Genomic DNA, 21137 nt, shown 5'->3' with positions numbered 1-21137 from the left:
CAAGTAACTATTGTATAAGAGCCATTGTGCCATGTTAGTACAGGTACGGACACAAATATATTTGGCTACAAGGAGCTATCAAGCTACAGCTTATCAGCACATCTCTGTAACCACACGTATTAGCACACTCAGTCTGCTGCAATGAGGAGGTTAAATATGTTAGTCTAAACCTTAGCAGAGATGGTAAATGTCAGGGGTTTATTTTGCAGTAAGGGTGGGTTGCTTTGGTCCAACCAACAAATGGCGAATTGCGAAGCCACTACTGAAACATTAATCACTTTGCCTATTCCCTTTGGCACTCAACAGTCCTTTGGGCTCAACCAGGACAAGTCCCTCTTGGACATCCAGAGTTTAAACATTTTTCTAACGAGTTATTCTGAGATTAAGCTCCTCTTAAACCAAAGGAGATACCAAACAGCAGATAGAAGCTGTGGATCTCCCAAACTGTATTAAATAAAATGAGTTTTTCTGTTTAGACTCAGCAGGTTAAGCAAGGCTGGAGCACCAATTTTACAGTGTGTCATCTATCCCACAACAGCCTATTTTGATAAGCTTCCACTCCAAGCCTGGCTGCAGTACTGTCTGAGGTGACACCCCAGCAGCACGACTGAGGCTACATCAATTCACAGGGCTGTCTGTGCTGCTGTACCTCAAACCTGCAGATATTTTCAAATGTTACACTCCATTTAAAAATGCAGGTTTTAACATATCAGGTAATGGGTCACCTGACAAGTTTAAGTATGTTAGCACAAACAAGACAAGTTGTAATTTAATAATAGCTGGTTAAAATAATAATATTAAATTACTCTCAGTACTTTTCCCTGCTGTTCATGTGATCCAAGATGCAAGCTAACAGGTATGAAGCCATATTAGCTGGCCACCTTCTTCCCCAGAGTTTTGAACAGAGATGCATTTTCCATCACATCAGAGGCGAGATTTAGTTCTTTTACTGTAAAAGAACATTAACTACCATGAAAATCTTAGGAAGGACAAAGTGTAATTTTACTACAGCGCAGTCAGACATGGTCCAAACACCAGTCATGTTGACACCACACAAACTACCCATAAGTTGCACTCAGTAGGATTCCACAAGGAGCTAAAGGAACAACTTGGGCAGCAGTTCTAACTGAAGCTGATCCCACCCCACACCTCTTCTTCCCAGCCTCCAAACTGTTCCCGTTCACCTGTGTGTTGGATCATGTTATGAACCAGACTCGTGGACTGATCCTGCTACAGGGTAACCCAGCAAGAAGTAGTGGGGCTGGACACCAAGAAAAGGCAAAGCAATTCTGTCTGCAGCAACTCCCTGCCCCGATTCACACGTCTCCACAAACGTGTGTCACTGGGATGGCAAGGCAGGAACTGTTTAATGCCAATGCCTCTGCCAAGAAAACGTACATGGGGAAAATGGGATCAGTCGCCTCTGCTAAGACAGATTTCTTTTTTTTGGTAAGCAACAGAAGTGATAGATTTAATGATTAAGATAAAAACTTATGTCTATACATATGGTAGACTGTTTTTTTCCAAGCTCAAATCGATTAAGTCAAGGATACAACTCTTGAGTTAATCAAGACACATTGAGTGAACCACACAGTATCTCTTTGTATTAGGCCCTATTTACAACTCCTAACTTTTGGAGAATGTTTCTTCACAGCAACCAAGAGAAATTCAGAAACACGTAAGTCACCACTTCCAATATATTCCAATCAGAATTTCAGGTGCAACCCATACACAAATAAGAGACATGGGTTTCACACAGAAGTATTACTAGGTTACTCTTACTAGGTCATACATCTGATTTGTTACTTCATTCATTTTACAGCATACAAAGATGGATATATTAAGAGCACAAAAATGTGTTTCTCTGTCTTAAACATTTGCTTCTTCCTAACTTCTGCTGATCTATGTCCAAGATCATCAATGGATTTTTAAGAATATTATATTATAATCACAACTCGAGATTAAGCCCTAAGTATCAAGCTACAAAAGGACAACAAGCAGAAAAGGAAATGCAAATATTTTCCCTTAGCATGGCAATCCTACTGAAATGTAAAGGCATTTTACCTTCTAGCACCCCTTTATGCTTCCATGCTACATAGAAACTTGAACCACCCTCTCCTGTTTACAGCTTCTCTGTAAATTCCACTTTCTATGCCAAAGGATTAAACAGAAGACGACTGACTTCTCTTTTTATTGCATTTGAAGAGGTATGGAAGTTCTTAGTTTCTAACCTGTATTAAGTCTCTAGAGATAGATTCCATTGCTAGAAGTAAGAAATAAAAACAAAAATAAAGGTTCCAAAGTGGTTCCAAATGGTGTATTTCCTCTTCCCTGTTCTTTCTTCTTGTGAGCATGAACCAGATCATATCTGGACCCCAGGATAGGTTGGCAGCATGTCACACAGCCAAGAAACACATTTGGTGTATTAACTACATGCCCACATTAACATACTATGATAAATTTGATTTAAAGCCATTACATCTAAGATGTCATATCTAGCAAGCTTGCTTTTAGAAATAAAATCTGAACAGTAATGTAAGTTAGGTAATTGAAATAGCTTTCCACATAGAAAACATCAAATTCTGTCTCTTATTATGGCTTTGACTGACAAGTTTTGGCAAATAAAACTCAAAAGGCTCAAGGTGTCCTTCTTCCCTGATGTCTTTCCATGCTTCAGCCAAAGGCTACTGTCCCAGTGACAGAGATGGCAGACAAAGCCTACTACTACATTTGATTGACTGATGAACATGAATTTGAGGTAAAAACCCTTCAGAACAAGCCACAGTGTCCCCTCTTGCCTCTATGGCTGATATTTACCTGCAGAGCATCAGCACAAATCTCACAAAGGAGTTTGAACTCACAAAATGTCACCACTGTCCAGTGGCACAAGGCAAATGGCAACATCAATGGAGAAGCATAGGCTATATCAGGCTAAAAAGCATTTCAAAACCAAAATATTTGAAAGAAAAAAATATAGGTCTTCAAATTTCGCATTATCTCTGGGAATCAGATTTCCTTAGTCACCTCTCTGCTTTTCCAACAGCGCTATTTTACCTGGCATTGAAGCAGCACAGCACGAGGTGCTTTCTTAGAGAAACTCTGCACAAGAGACAGAGTCTCATGACCCGTGTGTTTTACACCATTGCTGAGTGCTGCCAGTGGTAAACTCTGTTACAAACTAAAATGATAATGTAGTATCCCTTAGAATCACAGAATAGTTTGGGTTGGAGAGACCTTAAAGATCACCCATTTCCAACATGGCAGGGACACCTTCCTCTAGGCCAGGTTGCTCAGAGCTCCCTCCAACGTGGCCTTGAACGTTTCTAGGGATGGGGCTCTCACCACCTCTCTGGGTAGCCTGTTTCAGTGTCTCATCACCCTCACAGTAAAGGATTTCTTCCTAACATCTGATCTAAACCTGCCCTCTGTCATTTTGAAGGCATTCCCCTTTGTCCTATCACTACAGTTCCTGAAGAAAATTTTCTTCATGAGAAAAAGAAATAAAAAGGTGAGCGAATTAATTCAGAAAGGACTAAAAACCAATATGGATGAAAAGACCACAAGCTGAAAAGAAGATGCAAAAAAGAGAAGAGGTAGCACACAGACAATAACTAAACACTCTCAAGCCATTAAAAAATGACTCATTGCTACTGACATGCATTGTTAGCTGCTAGCACAGGCAGGACAAAACTGCTTTCAACAGTGCATGATGGAAATCCAATGAGAAAATAAATTCTGACATATTTGCTTTAAAGTAATCAAAATAGCCCTACCCTTTTCTAGAAGATAAACTTTCAAATATACTCTTTAAAAAGAAAATCTGGAGTGCCAAGTGACACATTTCTGACAAAAAAATAATCCCAACATAGTAAGGAAGAAATAATTTATTTAGAATATGTGGAATCACACAGATTAATAGATAAGGCAAGTATCAGGTGACAAAGGGAATAAGGAATGCAGACAATGAAACAAAGAGATTTATTAAATTATTTTCTTTCAAGAAATAATACACGAAAACACCTACAAAATAAAGGTTATTACACATCATTCACTGTGTAAAAGCAATGGGTACCACATAAATAATGGACACAACCATGAGAGGGCTTGCTCACGGAACAGGATCATACAATAACTCAAGTTGAAAAAGACTTCAGGGGTCAGTTAGTCCAACCTCCTGCTCTAAGCAGGTCAGAGTCAGTTCCCAAAATGGTTTACAAACATTTTGAAGTTCAATTCCTTGTTTACATAGCTGTGCAATTAGACACAGTGCTGAAATCTGATGGGGGGACCCTATTTGAAATAAATTACGCCAAGTACAGAGAACAGAGATCAGGGCATAAAGGTGATACTCAGATGGCCTAAATCACACCTAAACACCTTTGTCCACTATTTCCTACTAGATGGCCCTTGCTCAGACCCAACTTCATCAAAACTGCATTTCAGAGATACCTCCCTCTCTCTTCTGACTAAGCATAAAGACTTCAGCAGAATTTGAGTACACTTACTCCTCCTATTCATGAGTAAGCTCCTTTAAAATAGTAAAATAAATATAATTATTCCTTTAAAGCTTTTAAAGAAAACAATTCAGGCAGAAACTAGACCATCACAGTACTCCTAGAAAATAAACCTGGGTGGCATGACTACAGGAGCTAGAATTCAGTCTCTGCCCTGTCCCCAAGGCCCATTACTAATGGCTGTTATGGAATATGCTCCCACACCACATGACGTGGTCACTGTATATTCCCCAGGTTCAGCTCAGGCTACATATTGGGTGACAAAAAGGAAAAAAAAAAGAAAAAGAGAGAGAGAGTAAAGAGCCAGAAAAACTCAACAACTTCATCTAACAACATTTATAGTCTTTAGATAAAAGCCTGCTAACCAACGCCTATCACGATACTTTCCCAAATTTTAACTACACAAGGAAAACAGTGCACTTGAGAAGATACAGGATAGCTGAGAGCTGAAGCTTCAACTCAACAAGTTTAAACATGTCCAAGACAGTTATGACTTCACTTTTTCTAAGTGTGAGCACGTTAACTAAGTATAGATGAGAAAATCTCATTGGTCTAAAAAAAAAGGCTCTAAAATAACATGGTCAAGCTAACAATTTAAAAACAGGTTCTTTTTGCCTATCAAGACAGTCTAAAGCAAGTAAAATAAAAAGAGACACATGAATCGAAAAAAGTAAACTGAAAATATTCCTAAACAAATATTTATTTACATTAAGTTATCAGTAATATAAAACCCCCACTGACAGTGTCTGGTTAACGAGCCTTGAGATCAAGATTTTCTGCTTGTCCATAAAGTAGGTTCACACACAAACAGTACTTTCTCTGTTCTGTTCTACCAGCATAGCCTTGTCTGAGAAGACCACATATAGAGCACACAAAATATGAGGCAATTTACCAAGCTTTTGTATTTATTCTTTACCAACAAATATATTGGTAACAAAGTAATGTATCTCCAAGCTGTTCACAGCACACCATAGGACAAAGGATACTCTCCCATTCCCTTACAGAAAGAGGCAACAGCACAGTCAGCTATGAGACAGCACTTACTGCTACGTGAAAGACCTTAGGGATAATTTCTTTAAATAATCTTGCTTACAGATCATTTATTTCTTGAGTTACCCTCCCATTTCTGGGCCCACTTGTCTCCTAAAGGGTTTCTGAAAGACATTGGTAGAAAAATAAACTAGAATTCCTGCTGAATCTGTTTTGCACTTCCATTTGTACAACTCTCTACCAGGATGCCTGATGCAGGGTTAATTACGCAAAAGGTGAACCTGGAAACATTGTGTGTCAGAAGTAGCACTGAAAGCCAGCATTTCCCAGAGCCTCATGGCTTGTACATCCCATCTCATCTGCTCCCTCTAGAGCAATTCTGCTGTGAGCTGTTCTTCCTAAACTTGCATCCCTATGGGTTAGAGAACATTAACTGTGGCACAGTGTTTGCCCAGGAGGCTGAAAGTAAAACAGATCATAATTCTATCAGATTCATTGAATTCTTTCTTAAAAAAACAAAACAAAACAAAAACACCAGTTGTAGTTACACCAGTAAATTAAACTTAGCTGATGATGTTGGCCTTGAGGCCGACCAGCACCGAGCAGCCTCCATCCATTGCTATCTAATCCCCAAACTCCCACACAAAGCAGCCACATGCAAACTATGCTGGGAACAACGTGTGGCCCACACGAAACGAAACCTTGGGCCAGCCTTGAGAACTGTTTGGCCAAGTGGTGGCAGGTCTGGGGCAAAACTGCCCGAGCAACTGCTGGAATCATCTGACAATGGGGACAACAGTGACCAGTGACTCCAAACATTCCCTGTCGGGTTTCTCACAAGCACAGACAAGAAGCCAAGCGCTTCAGGTGCCAGAACACTGTTGCTGGCTACAGCCATGGCACTCATCAATACAAAACACAAGCAACAGTCATGAATTAGCCCTACTTACAAATGGCAAAATTTAGGGGAACTGAAACGAGCAGCAATTTTTACTTTGAATTTTATTTCAAAATTCCCTTTCCCAAGCCTTTCCTCACAATGGAAAGCATCTGGCCCATTTCTAAGTGAAGTTCTAGTCTCATGCAGTTCAGTGGACCACAGTAAGAAAAAAATACTCACTTGCTTTTACTACAAGGAGGGGAAAAAACAGAGAAGGAAAAAAGTTGGAGCAGAAACGAACACGTAAGCAACAGAGACTAGGAACTAGGGAATAAGGAACTGGATAGGCTGGGAGAGAAAAATTTGGGGAAGCTGGTAAGTCTTTGGAATCAGCTAACAGAAGCTTTCAGAGCACGTATCTTGAGGGTAAGAGGAGGCCTTCATCATCCATACGTTTAATAGAAAACCAAAATAACAGAACAAACAGCCCAACATGTTTGTGAAAACGCTGAGGACAACTGTTTCACAAAGTTGAGGGTGCCAGAAGAGCAGTTACTTCACACTTCACTCTATTAGGGCAGGCTCCATTTTAAACATCTCAATGTGTACAGTGATTTGGCTGGAAGTGGTAACAAGAAGCACTCGCTGTGCCAAGGAAGGGGGAAAGTGAGAGCAGTACAGAAAGGAGAACAAATTTTTATCTTCAATTAACAGAAATAAGAAAAGCAAATTTAAACAAACTCTTTGAACTTGTTACTAGAATCCCTTGAGACTGCGATTTAAAGGAGGACTGGCAGTTATTGTACTGGAATTTGCACAATGGCAAACTATTCCAAAGCAGGGGAGAGATAGGAAATGTAGTATGAACAATACGGACTGCATCAAAAGCAGCCAGTAATAAGGGTCTGAAACTAGAAAGAATCATATTAGGAATGGAAACAAGGGCATTTTAATGAATATAAAGAAACAGCATAAATTGTCAGGGATAAAAATCAGAGGAGATAAAAGCACAGCATGCAGTATTACCACTGTGCAATATAAAAGGCAAACAAAGTTTCAGAAATATTTTAGAAGTAAGAAGAGAAACACAAAAGTCTGTACAAACAGCGTTAAAAAAGAACAAACGGATAACAAAACAGGCTCAAATGACATTTTCTGTATTTCAGCCTTCATAAAACAGATTTATTGTAGCTAAAAACTGATTTTGTTGCTAGGCTAAATAATCAGGGAAATTCAAGTCAGCAGGACTGGAAGGATTTGACACAATGCTTCAGAACCAGACAGAAGTAATCTCTAAGCTATGAATGATCATCTTCCCTAATACAGGCCGGCTGAAAATGCCCTGAGAGAGGCTGGCAACAAAGAGCTACAGCACTCAAGGAGTATTTATTTGCAAATTCTTTTCAGTCAAGGTGGGAGAACACCAGGAGAAAGTCCCTTGCTCCAGGACCTGCATGTGGATATTCACACACGCAGAAGAGCTGCATTTGACACATGGCTGAGGCTGTGAATATTTTACAGGGCAAGATGCTAACAAAAATCATCTTGATAAATTGAAAAGTGGTTCACATCAGCCAAGTGAAACTTAATAAAGATTAGCAATCTTTCAAAGGACAAATCAGGTAAATCAATATTATGTTGCTAATAGAGGTCAAGCTTGTTCAGTGCAGAACAAAGGAGACAACCTCCTCATAAATTAAAGTTTATCATAAAAATTGTTTTCCATTTCAGCTGTGGAGTCTTAACTGTGAGTAATACAAGACAAAAGTAGCTTAATCAGCAGTAAAGAATATTTATTTTATACTTTACAAAATTAGTTACTGAAACCAATTGCCTGCAGATACAGGGGAAATTGCACTCACTAAATACTTCAAAAACAAGTTGTGGAACCACTTGTCAGAAATGGTACAGATACACAACACAGAAGGATGAGCAAGATCACCCCGAAGTCTTTTTTGGTTGTACAGTTCCATTTATCCGTGGTGATATAAGAAAACTAAATATTAATTTTATTTAAAAGAATTTCATTGTGCTTCTGAACTGCACGCTCCAGGAAAAAAAAAAAAAACAAAACACCAATATAATTCACATTCTATGAAAAGGCTTACTAATCTCCCAATTTTTAAAACAGAATTGCTCCTCCCTATATTAATAACAATATGGAGCCACCCTACCCTGTTTTGTTGAGAAAACATTCCCTAAGAACACTGCAGAGTCTTCACTCCAAGCCAAGACAGGAGGGCAGACACCATTGTTGGAACACCCCTGGTTCCATGAACCCTGGGATGTTCCAGAAGTCATTCTGGATTAGCTAAGGCTTCCACGTGCCACTCCCAAACAGTCACCTAAGAAGTCAGCAAATGTTTAGTGGCAGAGACAGAACATTTAGACCACGGCTTCACTACCAAAAATTCCTATTATCTTATTGTGCCATACAAGTGACTCAACTGCATATGCTCCAAGGAAAATAAAAATATAATAGGCAAAATAAAAAATTGGTAAATTTTCCTAAAGTTGATTTCTTTTTTTCCTGATAGCCTAATTAAAATTGGTTTTGGCAAGAATTTATTTTCAGTAATGATGCAGCAGAAGAGAAAAAGGCCTCTTTTTCTCCCCCTGCTCAATGCCAGAAGTCTGAGGGGGAGGCATCCTAGTTTCGTAGGGCTTCCAAGAGTTTCTTCAAGAAAAAGCAATTAGAATGTTGATAAATACAGCACTGAAAATTAGTAATTATAAGTTCATACTGGAATGGCTGGCAACAGGATTTGGTGCATGTGTGATTTAACAAAAATACTTTCAAAAAATGTGAAAGGAAAGAATATTCTGAAAGAAGCAAGATCTTGTGTGATTTTATTATAGTGCCTATATATTGATATACATGTAGGAAGGAACTTTTAGAAGAATACCAGAAACTATTGCTAACATAAAACATTTTACTTACACTGTTATTTTAGGGTACTTTGAATATTCCATTTAAGAATGATTCTGAGGATCAAAGTGAGAACTGAAATTTCTTATTTAATCAATGCCCATGTCTGGGGCAAGAGAGGTGAGAACAACTCCTCTGTCTATCTGCTGTGAAGAACCCTCTCAACATTATTTATTTTTTTTAAACAACCAATTAGCCAGCATATATCACTACAGGCTGTAAAAATCTCAATCTCCTGAAACAGCTGCTACATTGAAGAACTCAAAGGAGTCAGCCTGAGAACCAAACACCCTCCAATTTCAGGCAACCAAGGCTCTACCTTCTCAGGCACCACTTCAGGCTGGCAGTGCAGCCCAGAGCCGCAGCTCTGCCTCTGCACAGCCTGGCCCTTGCTGTGGCCTCCTCCCTCGTGCTATCACAAACATGTTTCTTTGCCAGGTTAGTCCTAACCCAGCTCAGTTTCCCAACGTAGCTCACCACAAATGCCTGGGTCAGCACAGGGGACAGAACAAACAGCTGGTAGGGGAGGGAGGGCAGCGCTGCTGCTCCTTTTCACCACCAGAACCAGCCTAAGATTTATGGGGCTTGGGGAAAGTAACCACCTGATGTGCTCCATACACTCACTGCCTATGTTTCTCTAAGTAATGACTTTTCTAGATTTTTAAGGGGTTTCCTACTTCTTTTTATTTGCTTTCAAAAGCACCAATGCTATTAGAAGATCTTAATGTAGCTCTTGAAGCAAGTGCCCAAACTTATTTTGACTGATTAAGGAATGGCCATCCTTCTAGTGAAAAAAAAAAAATAAGCAAACAAAAAAAATAAGCAGAACTCAATGCAAGTTACTAGCAAAAAGGACTTGGTGCAGTAAAATCTTACTTCTCTGTATTTATGCAGACTATATGAATCATGCAGATTGCATGAATTGGTGATCAAATATATTAAACATAGAAAGAGAAAATTTATTTCCCGAAGTTCTTGGTTGCTCAGTTATTTAGCAGTTAATAACATTTTAGTGTACCTATGACAGCGTTTCTTAAAAAGTTAATTCCATAGCCTCACTGCATAATAATGTAAGGGAACAATCACCAGTGATGGATAAGGAAACTCTGTTTTCCCTAGTAATACATGACCTTGCTACTCCCCCAGTATTGCTGTGGGACAGCTGGGCCAAGGAGTTAAAAAACAACTCCACCCTGAGAAAGGGAGAGCTTACCTATTCTCAGCAAGCCAACTGCCTTGGAAAACCATCTCTCAACTAAAATTACAGCAAAGAATAGAAATGTCCATTTCCAATTACTTATCTTATGAAAGAACAATGACAAGAAGTTAGTAGGAGTTGAACATGCTAACAAGAAAAAAAATCCACAAGCAAAGCCAAGAAAATTGAACTGTTTTATTGTTTTAAACCAGGAAAAAGTCTCCTGTGTCGATGCATGCAGGATGAAGAGATGCCTGGTGTGTAAATGGCTCAGAGAGTAGCAACCAGGAGACTGGGCCAAGACATGCCCTATGACCAATATGATGAGATTTTGCCATCACACTTGATACGTCACGATACTGTCCAATAGCTCTTGAAGGTCCTCTCACCACAAGTGAAGTTCAACGGGTCATCAAATACAAACATGAACAAACTAACAACTGCAATGTCAAAAAAAACCAAAAAGGTCTCAATTCTTCACAGCAAGTCCAGTCCGTTTCAAACTCTGTATCTATTTCCAACATTAAGCCTAACTTCACTCACCCTCAAGACACAAGTGAAATCCACATTTTAACAGTTTTGAGAATGTGGCAAAACAATTCAGTAAAGCCCACCCATCACACAAGTCCTTACCAAGAACTGAAAATCTAAAGGTTAATGCAGGTATCATTTACCCCCTGAGCAAAACAGCCCTGTGAGCAGTTTAAGCCAGGCTCCTATGCAAGAACTACCTAAGGCAGGTGGGGAATTGCTTGGTAATTCGACTGTGGTGGAAGAAGTCATGTAACATGGCCTGCCAAAGAAAATGGCCCAAGGCTCCCCCGGGACCCCGCTCCATGTAGCTCAGCCCCGTTCTGCAAGGGACTGGAAAGGCCTTCAAAGAGCCAACGTCACGTCACGAAGCCTCACCTCCTCCCTGGGTGATCCAGTATGTACCTCCTGGCTTTGGGCCAAACAGTTTGATACACGTGGCTTGTACAGGCCACTGTTTGCTTTAATACTTTAACCCTTATCTGTACAACGGTTGTACAGAGCTCGTCCATCCAAAGACCTTGGTCCTGCCAGGTAGCAAATGACCTTCCCCAACTACCATCGTGTGCTTAGGAACATTTTTATTCCACAATGCAACATAAACTTTACATTTGCAAGTGTTAAATTTTGAAGTGAGAAAAGGGCAGGCAAGTAAAGACACAGATATAACATAGAAGGTGTCTGATGAAGTAAAGAAAACACAGCTGAACTACAAAGCTCCAACCAACACATTAACATTCTTTTGAAGAGCGTATGTATCTTTAAATACTGGCCTACCCTAATGCAAATGCAACTAAAGTGATAATAAAAACTCTCAAATAATCATTTCCTGGCAAAAACGATACGCTTAAGGCTCCTCAAAACTATCTGCATGTGTGAAATCGATGGCCTTTGCAAACCCACTGCAGTGTACGTTGGCCAAAGTAATGAAAAAGTAGGATGGAAATTAAAACACGGATAATTAAAAATAAACACATAAAATGCTTTCCACAAATTTCATGCTTTTTGAAATCTTTATCCTATGCTGTTTTAAACTGCACGCATTTGCAAAAATAATTTGTAACATACATCAAAGATCGATGGATGCTGAAAATAAAATTTACAGTGAGCTTAGACATTGAACTACAAAGTGACTGTTACCAGGGTTGCAATCCAGGAAACTTCTGCTACTAAATTTTTCTAAGAAGCTACATCTGTTGGTGCTGCTTATAACCTGTAGAGATTAATCTAGTACTTAAAATAGATTTTAAAAAATGTTTACTGTACCTGTACAATACTATTCTGATACATTTTGATGAGTAACCAGCTGTTCATACAATGACAATATCATTGAAACAGAACTCTTCCCCTACAACTTCTTTTTGATCACATTCCTATCCTTCAGGTCCATACCCTGGAACTTGAGCTATAATCCAAGTACAGGATTAAAGTTTTGAAGATTTCAGGCCATACAATGAGATGGCACCTAATTATTCCCATTTTTCCCATACAATATCAGCAAGAGCTCTCTTTTGACCTTGCATCTGAAAGCTTCTTTCTTCTCCATCATGTCCTAGCTTCAGTAATGCAACTTTATCCTCTTTTTTTTGGCTTTTGTAAGTGCAATCTCTCTGCCTTTTAAATTTATTTGTACGGTGATACTACAAAAACATTTTCCTCGTTCACTGCTTTGATGATAGTTCTGTGTGTTCTTCCTTCTTCCTGATGAACCATATCATGAACAGCCTACTTGCTCTCAATTTCAGGGCTCTGCACAGCCTGTTCTTGCTCCACCTCTCCAATTGGAACCACTGTTCTGTACAGATACCCCGTTGTCACAAGGCAAGGGAGAAAATATGGGTGTTGGTCTGGCACTTCAGGCAGGAAACAAGCTATCGGTGAAAATCCTCGGGTGACAATGTTACCCTCCTCTCAATACATCCTCCAAGCCGGATGCCTCTGAATCATTCCCCGATGCTGAGATAGCCAGGGTACTTGAACTTCTGCATGTTCTTTTGCTCACACCATTCTCACAGCTCCCTCCTGCTTTCCCAATGCATTTCTTACATTTACATGCTGTCTTATCTTTACATTTAAATTAAGAAATTGTTTGTGCAGAAGCTATCTTTGCTTATGCATTTGTACTGCCTGTAGTAAAATGGTGCCCTGGCCTCTAGGCACAATTACAAAATAAATAAAAAAAATGAACTGTTCACCTAAGATCAACTCTCCTGACAATGCTATCATGAAGCTACATCCTTCAAACAGTGATAAAATGCTGTTCCAGCATCACATTCTACCATCTGTACCTCTCCAGGTACTGATGGTACTGATTCCCAGTTCATCACCCACAGGAAGCCTCCACAGTTCCCTGTATCTATCTGTGTCCACAGCACCACTGGAGTTTTTACTGATAACCAGATAAAACATAGAATGAGAGAGACATGGGCAGCACTGTCCTACTGAAGAAACCTGTGCTCCCTTAACGTAAGTCTACTTCTGGGAAGAGTTGAGAATCCTTGGCATCTCACAGGAGCAGATTTGAGGCAGTTTTCCATCTGTCTGCTTAAACTCATTAAATTTACTTAAAAACATGGCCTTCAAGAGGGTAAAACACCAACCTACAGCACTCTCCAATATGGCATCGTTCTTTAATGGAAGCATCCATAGCTGAGGAATTATTCTATTTTGAGTTTGCCAGTTTAATGCAGGGCTCTTCATTTTATCATTACTTAGACTGCACTTAGACTGAACATTCAGTGGAACATTTCCTATAATGGGATAAAGCAGTTGAACAATTTGACTGGCTAATAGTGATTTAGACATGTGATTACAGTACAGAAAATGGTCTGACATATGCTCTTTTATCTGGTTTACATGAGGCACATTAATCCAACTGGAAAGCACAGAAGTGAAAAGGAAGACAAGTCATAAGAAGAAGATAGAAAATATTTTTACTTAGCTTATTTCTACATTTGATAGGCTAGTTGTAATCAGTATTTTGTAAATAGCAAAACTTACAAAATAAAACCATTTTCTCCCCAAAATGGATGCAACTAAAAAATACCTGTTTATACCTACACCATGAAAGTTAGAAAATAACTACTTTTTATAAAATCCTGGTTTCAAAAGCATTTATGACTTTTTCATAATGCCTTTACCAACAGTACAGGATTTCCACAAAGATGCAGCAGGACACTGAGCACCACACCAGCCAGGAACAATCAGAGGGTGAAGAAAAAGAGTATTGATTCATTTTAATTTTTGTCTCAGCTAATTTAATTTCCAGCTCTTACATAAACACTCATGTCAGCATAACTCCATATTTTTACAGGAAAATTTTATTTCCTCCTAAAACTAGACAACAACATTCCTATGACAACGCAAACCTAACTGAAGACAAGGAATTACCTCTTGCACCCACTTTTCCTCAAGAGTGTATACACAACCTCAAACTGGCCTAACAAAATATGCCAATTTTCACAAATTACAATATTTAGGTTCTTTGTGCAGACTGGTACATTTCAGTGGCATTTTTCTTCCAAAAAACTCCTTTAAAATAAAACATTGAAAGGTTTCCTATGTAAGGTTTGGATTCTGTACATAGAAATAAAAAACAAGTATATGAAACTAAGCTTAAAGGAGATGAATCCAAGGACTTTACTGCTTGTACATATTTGCCAACTACTTTCAATGATCACTATATGAAAATTTTTATCAAGTGAACAGGTAAGATAACAAAAAGAGGGAGCTGAAACCAATGCACCTTCCCCAAAACCAGGTGGGACATGAGAATCTTTGAAGGGAAACTTTCGTAAATTACAACAGCAAAAAAAAAAAATAAAATCCACATATCCCAAACTAATACTAATTCTGTCTATAACACATACATGTAAAAACAAGCAGAGGAAAGCATAGCCTTTGCACGTGTTTAGGTCCAGCCCAGCAGAATCCCCTTGTCATGTTTTGGACTTCCACTGTGACCTTATCGTCGGACTTGACCTTAAAGGTCTTTTCCAACCGGAATGATTCCAACGCGGAAACTGGCAATGAGGTCTGGGGTGGGCGTTCAGGGAAGCGCTAGGAATTCACCAGGACAAACACACTTGGGGGTGTCAAACCGAGCGCGACCCTCAAAACAAAGGGAACAACCTCTGAACCCCGAGGCTCGCACAGACTCCGCAGCGCAGAGGCTGTTTCGGCCACATCACGACGCTCCCCTCTCCAAACGTGCTGCCCAGCTTTCCCCCTTACCGCTGCCATCAGCTATGCCATGGCAAGCTCCATCCTACTCAAAAATAACCCGCGGGGGAGCGCAGCCAGCGCGCCAGCGGCGCTCCCCGGGAAGCCTCTCGCGGAGCCCGGCCTGGCCCCGCACCTCGGGCACCCACAGCGGAGCCACCCCCGGTCCACCCCACGGCGCTCGGCACTGCGGGATCCCCGCCCGGGGCTGCGGGAGCGGGGCGGCCCCTCGGGAGCGGCCCGACGGGGCGGGGGGTGAGCCGGGGCTGAGGGAGCGCCCGCGCCCCCGGCGGGGAGAGGCCGCGGTGAAGGGAGATGTGCCAGCGCCGGGGAAACCAGGCTCCCCCCGCCATCATCCTCCTCCTCCTCCACCCCCTCCCTCCGTGTGTTTGTTGTGCCTCGGCACCGTCCCGCCGGCGCGTCCCCTCGGAGCGGCGGCCGCTGACAGCTCCCCCCGCGCCGCCCAAACTCCTGCCTCAACTTTGCGTGTATGCGCGGGGAGGGGAGGGTACGGGGGTGTCCTCCCCGCCACCCGCCGGGAACCGTGCTTTTCCTTCCAAAAAAAAAAAGAGGGAGGGGGCATAACAAGGTGGGGGGGAAAGCGCCGAGGAAACACCGTCAAAGCATAGGGAGCACCCAGGGCGACGCTGAAAGCAGCCGCCGAGCGTCCTGGAAGGGAACGGACCCAAAAAGGAGAAGGGGGAAGGTGCAATAGCAAGGGGGGAAAGGAGGAAGAGGGTGAAGGGGGAAGAGCTAAAGAGAAACTCTGAAGGAGGAGGAGAAGAAAGGAATAGGGACGGTGAAAGAAAAGTGGGAAAGGGAGAGCAGGCGGAGGAAGACAAAGGTGAAAAAGGAGGAGGAGGAGGGGAAAGTGCAAAGGGGAGAGGAGGAGAAGAAAGAAGGGCCCTTCTCAAAATGGCATTAGGCAGAGGGAGGGGGCGACGAGCAGCGAGTCTCCACTGACAGCTCTGCCTGCGCCTGGCCGCCTGCCCCGGCCCCTCTCTGCCTCGCACACACAAACGCTGAACTTACTTCTTTCTGGCTCTCTGGAAAGGGGAAGCGCCATCTTTGCGAGGCCGGCCCCTAGGTCTTTTGTCTGTGGCTGCTGCTGCTGGGGGGGGAGCTCCAGGCTCGGGGGGCTGCTGCTGCTGCTGCTGAGGCGGCTCCACCACCGCCACCACCAGACTCTTGTCCTCCGTTGACATCCTAGTCAGCAGGACGAGAGAGACACATGGATGATGATGATGAGGATGAAGATGAGGATGGTGATGGGGATCCCGATGCTCCTCCTGCTCCCGCGGCTCCTCTCCTCCTCACCTCCGCCTCCTCCACCTCCGCCTCGCATCGCTGGCCTCAGCCGCCGCCGACCAGCACAGGTAGCAGGGGGAGCAGCATGGGGAGAGCGGGAGGAGGAGGAGGGGAGCGGGGGGGGGGGGGGGGGGAAATGAGGGGGGGGTGCGAAGAGAAAGCGCAGAGGAAGGAAGGAAGGGTCTCACACACAATAACCCCCTCCCCGGCTCGGCGGGGTCTGTCGTGGGGCTGGGGGAGGTGAGGAGAGCGAGCGAGCGAGCGAGCGAGAGAGAGAGAGAGAGACGCGGCTGGTCCCGCCGCTGGGCGCCCCCGCTCAGAGGCCCCGGGCGCTGGCGGCGGCTCCGGCTGCGGCGCTGCCCGGCTGCGGCGGCCGCCGCTTCATTGTACCCTGGCCCTGCGCCCTCCCCCCGCGCAGAGCCCCCGGGGGCGGAGGAGGAGCGGGCGGCGGCGGCGGAGGCGGCGGGGGCCGAGGCCGAGCGGAGGAAGTTTTGACAGCTCCAGCTGTTGTGTGTGTGTGTCGAGGGGCTGAGTCCGGCCGGGCTCCGCGTCCCCTTCCCAGCCGGGCCGGGAGCAGGAAGTTTAACTTTGGGGGAAAAGAAGGAGGAGGAAGGGTGGAAAAAAAAAAAAAAAAAGGGGGAGGAGGAAGGAGGGGGAGGAGGAGGAGGAGGCGGCGCCCTGCCCCCCCTCCCCGCGGGGTGGAGAAGGGATCCCGGCGCTGCCCTGGTGTGTAACCCCCCCGCTCCCTCCCCCCCCAACAGTGCGACACATAGACACAGCGACCGCCCGCCCTCCTCCTCCTCCTCCTCCCCTGCCGCGGCCCCACACTGCGCCTGCCCCGCCCGTCCCCCGGCGCAGACACCCATCCGCCGCCACACTGACCTCACGGGCTGGGCCGGGGCCGCGCCGGGCTGCGGGGAAACTGCGGAGCGGCGCCCGGACCGGACGAGACGGGACGCGGCGCCACGGGGCGCTCCGAGCACCCACCCGCGCCGCACCCCCGCGGGGGCTGCCCGGCCGCTCCGGCGCTCCCACACCCTCTCCCCCCGCCCTTTTCTTTTAATTTATTTTTATTTATTTATTTATTTCCCTCGTGGAAAAGGAAAAGCCCCGTCTGGATGAGAGTCGCCGCTTCGCAGCGGGGAGCCCCCCGCCCCGCCCCGCGCTCCCCAGGACGGCGGCCCCGGGGGCAGCGCTCGATGCCCGCCCTGGCGGCGCTCGCTCGCTCGCTGCACCCCCGCCCCGAGTCGCGGGGGGACCCCCAGAGAGGCGGCAGGAGCCCGGCGGCTCCCCAGGAGCGCCCCCCCTTCCCCCCGCCGCGCGTCTGCGGCTCCGGGGCGGGGGAGGCGGGAGGAGCCGCGGGCGCCCCGGGGGATGGGAAGGGAAGGAGGGAGGGAGCAGAGTTCAGCGCTGTGTGCGAGGGAGACAAAGTCTGGGGAGCGTGGCCGCTTTCCAGCAGCTCGGGCTGGAACAGCTGCGGCCGCTCGGGGCGGGGTGAGGGGGGGCTCCCCGGGCAGGGGCCCGGCTGGCTGCCTGCCCGCCCGGCTGCGGGGCGGGGTTAAGCCTCATTACACGGGATTTAACGTGTCCCGGAGGCCAGGAGGGACTCGGGCTCTGAGGGTGGGGGGGGAGGGAAGCGCGGCGGCGTCGCAGCCGGAGAAAAGTCCGGCCACGGGGCGAGGAAGCGGCCGCGCCCCCGGACTTTCCTCCCGGGCGCTGCCCCGACTCGCTCCGGCGCCCGCGGCGGGAGCGGCACCGGCGGGGCCGCTGGAGCGGAGCTGGCTCGGGGCCCCCCCGCCCGGCACCGCCCTCAGGGCACCCCCGGAGCCGCCCTCCCCGCCGCGGGGCCCCAGCACGGCCGCCCCTCCCTCTCTGCCGTCTCTCCTTCCCTCTCGGGGCCGGAGCGGCGGGCGCGGAGGGAGCGGTCTCGCTGCGCAGATGCTGAATCACGAAACGGGTCGCACGGACAGAAAAGGAACGCGGTGACTCGTGTTCGGGAACTTCGCCGGACTTGCAGACGTGGTGGGGAGCTATAGACCCCCAAGGCTCCGCGTAAACGCAGCCCGCACTGAGCGCTACTCCTGTGGCGTTTGGGTTTCTATGTTTGAATCCCAGTTACTAAAATGGCCCGGGGTAGCACAGAGGTACAACGAGGAAGGGAGGTAAGGAGGAGATGATGTTAGTCGCTATTTTTATTTCTTTTTTTTAAAGTAAAAATAAACACAAAGCACTCCAGACCATTACAGTGCTCTTCCTTCCCGAGTTTTTCACTTGTCCGCTTCAAAATACTAAATAAAAAAGGTATGCTGTGGCCTTTTGCTTGCCTGTTTTCTTCAGAACCGCTTCATAACAGAATGCCTTCATTGATTCATTTTCTAGGTTTGTGAGTAATTAAATTAGACTTTTGCAACATTTTCATGTAAGGTATTAGAAAATAACATCTTCATCTATACACATACATATACAAATATATAAAATTATATAAAGCCATCCCTTTTGCCATGCAAGAACAACAGCTGGATTGTTGGTGTGACTTTCTTGGCCCTGTCACTGAAAATGTACTCCTTTATGCCAAATTAAAATATATATCCTGAGCTAAATGTTTGTGTTATGAAGTCTGCAAACGACAGCATGGGCATACTGCTCATACAGCTTCAAATATGTGATCTTAATCTGTTTACATGTTGTCTAATAGAGGAAAGCACCTTTGAATTTTGTTAAGTTTGGATAATTTAACTGAAAACACTTAATACTATACAGGCCCAGGCTTGGGTGGAGTAGAGAGAAAAAAAGCAAGGAGGGAGAGGGAAGGGAAAGGCCACAGCCTCTGCACAGTGGGATCGCTGGTGTGGCATTTGCTAGAGTTGCCAGGTTGCCATCTGGTCTACTGAAAAAAATGGCCATCTCCTGGAACACTGGCTGTGTGCATGCGGATCCGCTGCACATGCGCCACGGCCTGGGTGAGTCTAGGATGTGTCAGAGCCACTCTGCATGTGCAAATTGATTGGAGCTGCGACACGTGAGCACACCGTGGGCTCTGATCAACTGCTCGGTGTATGGGGAATATCTGTCACATCCCACGGCAGAAACACGGCCGGTGAAATCGCTGGATTCACTTGCCCGTGCATGGTTCATCTGGTCCTCCCATGGGAACGTTTTTTAACACCTTTAGACCACCTGTAAGGGGTTGAGCTTAGGGTTTTGTCTCTTATAACAAAAACGGATGTGTGATTTTAATTTTTTCTCCTTTTTTTTTAACATATTAGCTATGTGTATGTGTAGCTAACACAATATAAAATCGGCTGGCTTTGGTGGAGCGTGGTCTAGCACAAGGACTTGTGTCTGTGAGTTTTACTGCTGTTCCTTATCTCTACGTGTCCAAACACAGCTGGGCAGGTCTGTGCTGTGAACTGCTGCAGCCACTGCTGTGGCAATCAAAGGTGTGAAGAACCATGTAGGACTGAGAGAGGCTCGTGAGCAGGAACCTGGAGATGGAATTATAGGAGACTGTATTTGCAAGCATTATCTATCACTCAGAGAAGGCAGAGGGACATAAATCCAGTGTGGGAGTGCTTTGTTGATTCAGGGTATTTGAACAGTTCTCTCAGGAAAATTTTTATGTTTATACCTTGGCCACACTAACCACCTATTATAAATTATCACTGTCTGGAAAACACACATTTTTACAGCAAATATGTAATATTGAATGAACAGGTTCTCTGCTTTACTGAATGTTAAGAGATCCTCCAGTCCACTGTAAACTAACTCAGGTGAGCTGACACACTTGGTTTGTTTTTTTTTTAACTTTCTAGGACAGGCAGCTCTGAAACTTTCAACTAGAATTTTACATTCTATCCTTTCTTAAAATAAACATTTCTGTGGCTTTGGAGTTGTTTCTGAAATACAAGACCTTTGCAGTGCTGATTAAACAAGGCGTGCTAATGGTTTTAACTTCAAAACAGCTTAAATTGTCCCAGTGTGCTTAATGTTCATAATAGAACAAGCTGAAGATGGGATGTTGTCTTAAATCAGCTAGTTAAGAAAAATGATCCTGTTGTAGAAATAATTAAAGGAAAATGGCAACCATTTTGCCTTTATACAACTAAAGTGGTGTATGTAACAGCAATAATGAGAGAAGTATTTTGGATTCTATCAGGAGTGGCATCCAGGTACTTTCTTTTTTATAACATTAGTTCAGAATTCTGCCAGTTTTAGGATTGTTCATCACTCTACATAAAGCAAATAAAAAGTTTAATTTTTGTTTTCTTCGTACATGTGTTCCCATTGCAGAAAGGTCCAAATTATCACAAAGGCTTCATTTAAGCTACATCAGCGACATGCTAACATTTTAGATGTTCAGTATACTGAACCACTTCGTCTCAACCTGTGCTAAATTGATAATTGGCTGTGTTGAACATCGCTTACCTCCATGTGCTGCTCTGAAAACCGGGGAGAGCTTGGTACCAGTCCCATATCCCATATGGCCATCCTTGTAGCAAACTTCAGGATAAAGGTGCAGTGGGCAGTCGAGTGCAGTAACCACAGCAGCTGCCCATGATATTTTTT

At 44.5% G+C, this 21137-nt stretch overlaps 1 protein-coding gene and 1 long non-coding RNA gene across 11 annotated transcripts in view; one reads left to right on the top strand and one right to left on the bottom strand.

Annotated features, from left to right (window-relative positions):
• KMT2C (lysine methyltransferase 2C) overlaps window positions 1-17452 on the bottom strand; it is a 192889-nt gene extending 175437 nt beyond the window's left edge. For all 10 annotated transcript variants that reach the window (XM_064638459.1, XM_064638481.1, XM_064638474.1 and 7 more), the window contains exons 1-2: window positions 16581-17452; window positions 16296-16469 (exon numbers count right to left, since the gene is read on the bottom strand). In XM_064638459.1, the coding sequence (XP_064494529.1) occupies window positions 16296-16469; window positions 16581-17437 (1031 nt within the window). In that variant the 5' untranslated portion in view covers window positions 17438-17452. The remainder of the gene's footprint in view (window positions 1-16295; window positions 16470-16580) is intronic.
• Window positions 15627-19171, top strand: LOC135404067 (uncharacterized). Its single transcript, XR_010425571.1, has 3 exons — window positions 15627-16107; window positions 16474-16639; window positions 17674-19171. It is a non-coding gene; the product is annotated as an uncharacterized LOC135404067 (long non-coding RNA).
• Window positions 19172-21137: the final 1966 nt, after the last annotated feature.

This window comes from Pseudopipra pipra, chromosome 1, assembly GCF_036250125.1.
Source record: "Pseudopipra pipra isolate bDixPip1 chromosome 1, bDixPip1.hap1, whole genome shotgun sequence".
NCBI classification, from domain to species: Eukaryota; Metazoa; Chordata; class Aves; order Passeriformes; family Pipridae; genus Pseudopipra; species Pseudopipra pipra.
Note: the sequence above shows the minus strand (reverse complement) of the source record. Positions and strands in the feature narration are given on the sequence as shown.